Here is an 8,223-nt window from a genome sequence, read left to right on the forward strand (position 1 = left end):
TCACAGCCACCCCCACATACACACCTTTGTGCCTTTCTACCAAAAATAACTAAGCTTTCCTGGACTACGGGTTAAATCGAGAGAACCGAGGAGAGAGCTTTGGTGGCAGTGAAAAATCTAAGGGATCACCAAGGAAGTCAGGGAGGCAACAAAATACAGGGCTCATAAAAAAGTAGAACACGCCATCTTTTTTCCCACGCTTTTTATGTATATCTTAGGTACATCATTTATACTCTGCCTTTCTCTGTAATTGGGACCCCACGCAGTTTACATAACCCCCCTCTCCTCCATTTTATCCCCACAACAACCTTGTGATGTAGGTTAGGTGAGAAGAGTGTGACTGGCTCAAGGGCACCCAGAGAGTTTCGCTGGTAGAGCCGGGATTTGAACCGAGCTCTCCCAGAATCTGGTCCAGCGCTCCCAACACACCAGCACATTGGTTCTATCCAATTCCACACCGGATCTGAGGTTGCCTTATTACAGGTTTTGTTTCTTTGGGTCTGCCACAGCTATAGGATAGAAAATAATAATAATAATAACAATTATAATCCCGGTTCTCCAGGTTAGAGTCCTGCTGCTTTTAACCACTACACCAAACTGGCTCTCCCACTTAAAACTTACATTTAAAATATTAAGTACATTTCTGGTTTTACCGTCATAAAACAAAAAAATGTAGAAGAGGTTCACCCCCCCCCCCAATAATCCATCTATTGGATCATCTTCCTTGGGGTGGGAAAGGCTAAGGTTAATTTAGGGGGAAAATCGTGTAGTTTAGAAAAAGAGATGACTAAAAGGGAGCACGGCAGTGAATGTATAAAATCATAAAGGACATCGACAGAACGGCTGGATTCGTCTCTCTTCCCCAACCCAGGAGCAACGGGAGGGGCGCGGGTGTCGCCGGATGAATCTGCCCGGGAGCCTCTTCGCCGCAAACCGAAGGGCCCGCCCGCCTCACAAAATGCACGGCCGAGGGAAGAAACGCAAGCGCGGCCGCGGGCCGTTGGCCCTCCGCGCGCTCCGCCTCGGCGGCCGGGCCTGCGAAACCATCCCGGCTCCTCCGCGGCGCCCCGCACGGCGCCCCCATCCACGCCGCCCGCCGCGTCTCCGGAAAGGCCAAGGCCGGGGGCGGCGAGCCGGTGCGCTCCGCTCGCGGGCCCGACCAAGGCTGCGGCTGGGGCTGGGGCGCGGCGCCGCCGCGCCAGTTCGTGGCTCCAATGACCGGCTCGTTCCTGAGGCCGGAAAGGCGGCGGACGGAGGCAACGGGCTCGTTGCCCGCGCGGGCCTCCCGCGCCCAGCGCGAAGGGGCAGCTCGGGCGGCGGCGCTTCTCGCCAGGCGCCTCGCCGTTTTCGTCTAATGCAAACGGGGGGGGGGCGGGGGGGCGGGGATGAAGGGGAAAGACCCCGCGAATGACCCCTGCGGTGTGGGGCGAGGGGGCGGCCGCGAAAGAAGAGCACCCCCACCCCCCCACGCCGCCTCGCGGGAGCAAAGGGGCCCGCCCGAGCCTGGAGCAAGCGGGGCGCGGCGACGTCCGTCGCGGAGAAATCGGGACGGGCGAATTTTCGCACTTGATTCGCTCGGGATTTGGGGGGGGGACAGAATGACCATTTAATGGTAACAGTAATGAGGGCGACTGTCCCAAAGCGCGGCAGAAAACGGGCACGGGCCGTCCCGTCAGCAGAGAGAACCGAGCGGCCCAAACGGAAGCCGCCAAGTTGCGCCTGGAGGCCGCGGAGGAGAAATCGGGGAGCGAAGAGCCCGCTGGTCGGGGAAAGGGGCGAGAAGGGCAGTTCGGGGCTCGCCGGCAGCCAGCCGCCTCGGCATTGTTGTTGTTGTTGTTATTATTAGGGGACCACCTATGGAAGCGGGCGCCTCTTCTCTGGGCGCCTGCCGTTTGGCCGAGGGGAATAAACTTCACCGGGAGGAAGGGGCCAACCCCCCCCCCCCACCGGGCCCGAGTCCGGCGGCTGCCTGGATGCAGAGGCCAGGCGCTGCTTGTGGGAGGGATGTTCTCGCCGGCCGTCGATGTCGCCGTGAAAGAGAAGAAGGGCGGGGAGGGAGGTGAAAGTGAAGACGAAGCGCCCTCTTGCCGCCTCGCCGCCCATCCCAGGCCGTCCTCTGCCGCCCCCGCCCCGGCCAGTTTCGCGGGAGGCCGCCGGGGCCCTGCGGGACCTTCCCCGCTCTTCGGGGGTCTCTTCGGCGTGCAATTGGGCGTGTGACGCTCAGGCCAAATCGGTTTCGCGACGACATCCCGGTTTCTCTCCGTCCACAGCGCGGAGGCGGGAGAGGCATTTTTACCGGGGGCGGGGGGGGGGCTTGTGCAGGCTCCCCTTCCCCGGTAGATCTGATCAGTTAAAAGGGAGCCCGAAGAGCTCGAGCAAATCGGATCAGGGGAAATCGTCACCCAACTTCCATTCTTTTCCCAAGGAGGCTGATTGAATTAAAGGGGCAGGGAGGCTGCGGGGGGGGGGCGGCGAGGAGACGCGGGACGTCAGCGGTGTGCATTAAATTCGAATTAGGGATGCAGGAATCAGCCAGAGGCGGCCCGGACGGCCCCCGCCCCCGCCCCTCCCTCCCTCTCGTGCGCGCGCGCGGACCCCCCCGCCCCGCTCCGCTCCTTCTCGCCCCCCCCCGCCCGCCCGGTTGCCAGCCCAATCGACGGATGAGTTATTGTCATGTAAAAGCGGCCGCGAGCAGACCCACCGCTTCGCTATTGTCCAAGTGGAAAGAGCCAAGTTTATGATGAGGAGGACGGTATGCTCTAGAGACCTCAGGCAAGGCAGCCGCTCATAGGAGCCTTTTTTCATAAAACGCGGCGCGGCGGCTGGCGCGGAGGCCACTCTGGCAACGGGCGCCGAGCGGTGAGCATCTCCCGGCCCGCCGCCGCCGCCGCCGCCCTCCCCGGCCCGCCGTGCCCGCCCGCGACCCGGGCCGAGCCTTTTCAATGTATAAAATGGAATATTCCTACCTCAACTCGTCCGCCTACGAGTCGTGCATGGCCGGCATGGACACGTCCAGCCTGGCCTCGGCGTACGCGGACTTCAGCTCCTGCAGCCAGGCCGGCGGCTTCCAGTACAACCCCATCCGGACCACCTTCGGCGCCACCTCGGGCTGCCCGTCCCTCACGCCGGGGTCCTGCAGCCTGGGCACGCTGAGGGACCACCAGAGCAGCCCCTACGCGGCAGGTAAGCCCGGCCCGGCCCGGCCCGGCCCGCGGGCGGCGAGGGCGGCGGCGGCGCGGTTCGGGTTTGCGCCGCGCCATTTGCCTACCCAAATGAAAGGCTTGATCGCGTTAGGAGCGATCGCGGGGCAGGGCGGGGAGGGGAGGGGGAAGGGCCCGTAATTCACTTACCCGCCGCGCGCCAGCCGGAGTCACACCCGGCCCCGCCAACCGAATTATCGGGAGCTGCCAAAATGAGCGGCATAATTTATTTACTTCGCGAGGGAGACGGAAAAGCCGCGGAAATAATTAAATAAGCCGCCAGCGAAAGCTCATTACTGACAGCGGCGCCTTCCCCGCCGCCCTCCTGCCTCGCCCCCCCCCCCGCCCGAGCCCGCCTCCGCCGAGCGGCCCAGCCCGGCAGCCGCCCCGAGACCGCCGCCGCCCGGGCCCTGTGCCTGCCGCGGCGGAGCTCTCCGCGGCCGCAGGCAGCCTCGGGGGACGGCCCGGAGGGCGCCCGGGCTTCGGCCCCGCGGGCCTCTCCTTGCCTGGCGGGCGGCTGCGGCGGGGCAGGGGCAGGGGAGGGCGCGGCGGGGAGCCCCTCCGGCAGGCGCGGCCCGCCCTCGGCTCTGACCTCTCGCCTGTGCCCGCGCAGTGCCCTACAAGCTCTTCACCGACCACGGCGGCCTGAACGAGAAGCGCAAGCAGCGGCGCATCCGCACCACCTTCACCAGCGCGCAGCTGAAGGAGCTGGAGCGCGTCTTCGCCGAGACCCACTACCCGGACATCTACACGCGCGAGGAGCTCGCCCTCAAGATCGACCTCACCGAGGCCCGCGTGCAGGTAGGCCCGGGGGGCGCGGGGCGGGGGGCCTCTCCCGGCGGAGGGACGCCGCTCGCCCGCCCGCGCCCGCAGGCGAGGCCCCGGCTTGGCGGCGGGCGGCGCGCTGCTCTGCGGCTCGGCTCGGCTCGCTTGCCGGAGCCGCCTGCGTGTTTCGTCCCGGCCGGGTGAGGCTTCGGGGCTGGTCGGGGACAGCGCGGGGCGCGCGGCGAAGGGCGCGCCCGGCCTTGGGGAAGGGGCCGGCGCCGGCCGCTCTTTGCTGCCGCTGCTGGAGCAGATGTTTGGCCGTCCTTGTCCTGCTTCCGTTTCTACGAACTGCGTAGGACTCTAAAGCTTAATTCTTCAGACAGACCCTCTAAATAACGCCCCGGTACTAGCGGTTGCTCTGCAGTCCCGGGACACTCGCCCCCGGCCCCCTTCAAACAGGAGCCGCCCATTGGGAGTCGCTGCCCGGAATCTGCTCGGCTGCAGATTCCCAGCCAGCATCCCGGTCGCGAGCAGGAGCAGCGGCACCCAGAAAGAAATAGTCATTGGCAATACCATCTCATGCAGAACGGCTCCCGTTTGAATGCATTGATTTCAGTGCGGTTGAACGGGAACAACTGCACAGCGCTGCACCCTAAATTATGTGCTGATGCACGGCCCGGGAGCTGGTCGGGGAGCTGCTGCTTTGTCCAGCAAAACGGAGAAGCCCCCACAGATTCTGACGACGCGAGGGAGGAAGGGAGGGGCAGAGAGAGAGAGACCCGGGGCTTCCCCCGGTGACTGACCAGCATCAGCCACCTGCAACCGGAACTCCTCCGAGGGAATTATTGTGGCTCTTCCAGCCTGACAGTACTCCAGGGAGTGTTTGGAGGGCGGCTTCTGGTTCCGCACGCTCACTCTCCAGACGCAGAGAGCCTCGGCGTGGCGTCCTGCTCCAAGTGTGGGGCTAGGGGCTGTGAGACCCCGGTTGCCTCCCCACTGCCCCATGGACGCCTTGGGCCAGCCACGCACGCTCAGCCTAATCTACCCTGCAGGGTTATTGTTACGAGGGTAAAAAGGAGGAGGCGGAACGATGTAAATTGCTCTGCGCCTGCGTCAGGAAGGGTATAAAGGATCTCAGATACGGAAATAAAGGAGAGGCGCCTGATTGCCCCCCCCCCCAAGGCTTACTGCAGAATGGACTGAGTTTGGCCTCCTCTCGCTGGCCGTCCAAAGCCAGCGGTCGAGTGCCTCACAGGCCAAGTGGCTCGTGTCCTCAGGCTTTGCGTGGCTGACCGGTATGCCTTCTCCGGAATAACTTCACATCAGTAAGTCCAGAGGGACAGATGTCTCAGCCCGCAGCGGCAAAAATAAACAGGAGTTTTGCGGCACTTTTAAAGGCCAACACAATTTTATTCTAACAGAAACTTTTGTGGACTTGCAGCTGAAGAAGTGAGCCCTCAGTGGTCTTTAAAAGTGCCACAAGACTGTTGTTTATTTTGCCAGTTGACACTTGCCCTGTTTTCTGTTCTGCTCACGGCCTCCACCCGGGCCATGACAGGACTGGCTGCTGCAGTAACGGGCGGCTGTTGGAGGCTGCGAGGGCGCCAGTTGAACCTCTCCGGTGGGAAAAGACCTGCCCAGAAGCCTCTCCTCCCCCGTCCCCCGTCTTGCAGGGCCTCTTCCTTGAGCCCGGGGCCCTTCTGTAGCAGAGGGGGCCATTTGAGGAGTTGCATCGTATCGTGAATATAGTGCATGCGGACGAAGCATCTTCCTCACCTGCAGCCTCAGACTTCTGACCACGAAAATCTGGGCCGAAATTCTCTTAGCCACGGCAGCCAAGCCGAGCTGTGGGCAGAGCGGGCAGAGGTGCGGGCGCCAGGGGGAAGTCAGCGTGGCCGCCTTGCGGTGTAGGAGCGCAGGCTTGTGCGGGCGGTGTTTGGGGCAGCCGCACCTTGCGAGTTTGGAAGTGGGAGCGGATCGTGGCGGAGGGAGGCTTCCGCTGCGCCGGGCCGGGAGGCAAGCTGGGGATTCTCGCAGACGAGCCTCTCTTTTAAACGGCCCCCGAGGCCGCGTCCCTCGGCGCCCCAGAAGGGCGGGACGCAGCAGGCCGCGGGCGCGCTCCCGCCTGGCGGGCCGCCCCTTCCCGGCGCGGCCCTGACGCGCCCCTGCGCCTCTCTCTCCCCCCTCCCCGCCCCCAGGTCTGGTTCCAGAACCGCCGCGCGAAGTTCCGCAAGCAGGAGCGGGCGGTGGCGGCGGCGGCGGCGGCGGCCAAGAACGGCTCGTCGGGCAAGAAGGCGGACGCGTCGCGGGACGACGAGAGCAAGGAGGCCAAGAGCACCGACCCGGACAGCACCGGCGGGCCCGGGCCCGGGCCCAACTCCAACCCCAACCCGGCGCCCGGCTGCGGAGGCGGCGGCGGGCCCAGCCCGGGCGGGGCGGGCGGCGGCGGCGGGCCCGGGCCGGAGGCGGGCAAGGGGCCGGCGGGCGGCGGCTTGGCGGCGGCGGCGGCGGGGCCCGGGCCAGGCTGGGCGCCCGGGCCGGGGCCCATCGCCTCCATCCCGGATTCCTTAGGCGGGCCCTTCGCCAGCGTGCTCTCCTCGCTGCAGAGACCCAACGGCACCAAAGGCGGCCCCCTGGTCAAGAGCGGCATGTTTTGAGGCCGGCCCGGCGCCCCGCGGGGACCCTCGGCGGGCGGGCGGGCGGGGGCGGGGGCGCCTTCTCCGGCCTCGCCCGACCCAGAGGAACGTCCCGCCGGCCCGGGGGCGCGCCCCGCCCTGGCCTCTCCGGCCCCGCGCAGCTCCGCCGGGGGCGCCCCCGCCGCCACGCAGCCCCCCGCCCGGCGGACTCGCTTGGGACCGGGCCGCCCCCCGCCCGCCCCTTCCAGCCTTGGCGGGAGCCGGGCCGCCTGGTTCGGCTGCGCCCGGAAGACGGCGCGTGGCTCGCGAGGCCCACCGCGCTCCGTCCCGGGCCGGCGCCGAAGGCGGAGTCCTGCCGCTGGGGCCTGCGGAGGAGGGGGCGGCGGGGGCCTGCGGGTTCCACCCCCCCCCCCGGGCTCGCTCTGTAACTTGTTGCTGGCGCGCCCCTTCCGATCTCCACACGCGCACACGCACGCACGCACCCCTGTTTTGCTTTGGCGTCAGATTTAACAGCTTTACTAGAATATACAGAACGTGGCGCTTCTCGAAAAGTGACGGCGTTTGGGAGCTGGGTTTACTCCACCCCGACAAAAAACCCTTAGGGGCTCCAAAGGAGCGGTTTTCGATGCCACGGCGCGCTCCGAAGGGGCTCCCGATTTCTCCAGAGGTTTCTTGGGAGGCCGGACATGTATCCTGCTTGCTCCTCATCCACCGAGGAGGACACTCTGCCCGGTCCGTTTTGCCTGCCGGCAGCTGGAGGATGTGGCTTAACCTGTCCCGGGGGGGCCGGGGGGGTCCCGCCTGCTCTTGCCCGGCTGCTGCCCCGCCGAGCCCTTTGAGCCTGGGGCCCGCGCGCCTGCCCGTCGCCCGGGGACGGCGACACCTCTTCGCGGCTTGCAGATGCGAACGGGCGACCGGAGCTCTCCCAGCGCAGCCCCGACGCCCCGTGCCTGGCTTTCCCAGCGGAGCCCGTGTGCATCATTCATCTGCCGGCCAGACTACGTTGTCGCGGAGCGATAAGTCAACCAAACGTGGGGTGAAGGGGCTGGCAAGCTGGCCCTGCGGTGTGGGGAGGGGAATCGGTCCTGACCGTTAAGCGTCGCCCGCCTTCTGGCTGTTAGCACTGATCCGGTTTTTTTATGCCCCTCTTTCCCTCCTTTCACTTTCCTCGCAAACCGACCATAATTGCATATTTTACCTACAGGGAGTCCGTTTACAGGAGGGGAACCGACACTCTGTCAAAAAACGTCGGCAGGGGGCTGCGCATCTTTTCTGGTGAATGGATAATATTCATTCTGAAGATGTGGAGTGCTTTGCCCGTGCAGTTTTTAGACCTTCCTTGTTAGGGTTTTTTAAAAAAATTTATTTTAAAAGGCACAAGAATCTAGGCATTAGTTATGTCCACAGGTATGCTTTGAAGTTTTTTTTCTGTGTCTTTCTACAACTGTGTTCTGTGACTCAATTGTATAGTGTTAATATTGATACAGAATTGTCTACTCTAGTTAGACGTATAAAGAATGTTTTTCCCTCCTCGTAGTCTTTATGGTGTGTCTGCGGAGAAATAAGGATCCCGCTGGTTAACCCCCTTTGACGTTTATGGAGAGGCCAGTGCCACGCCATGA

The 8,223-nt window shown here is 64.5% G+C and overlaps 1 protein-coding gene across 1 annotated transcript; it reads left to right on the top strand.

Annotated features, from left to right (window-relative positions):
* The first annotated feature begins 2,942 nt into the window (after positions 1-2,942).
* Positions 2,943-6,622, top strand: PHOX2B (paired like homeobox 2B). Its single transcript, XM_054990487.1, has 3 exons — positions 2,943-3,183; positions 3,814-4,001; positions 6,164-6,622. The coding sequence occupies exons 1-3, from the start codon at positions 2,943-2,945 to the stop codon at positions 6,620-6,622; spliced, it is 888 nt and encodes a 295-aa protein (XP_054846462.1).
* The last annotated feature ends 1,601 nt before the right edge of the window (positions 6,623-8,223 follow it).

Source organism: Eublepharis macularius, chromosome 10 (genome assembly GCF_028583425.1).
Source record: "Eublepharis macularius isolate TG4126 chromosome 10, MPM_Emac_v1.0, whole genome shotgun sequence".
Taxonomy (NCBI): Eukaryota; Metazoa; Chordata; class Lepidosauria; order Squamata; family Eublepharidae; genus Eublepharis; species Eublepharis macularius.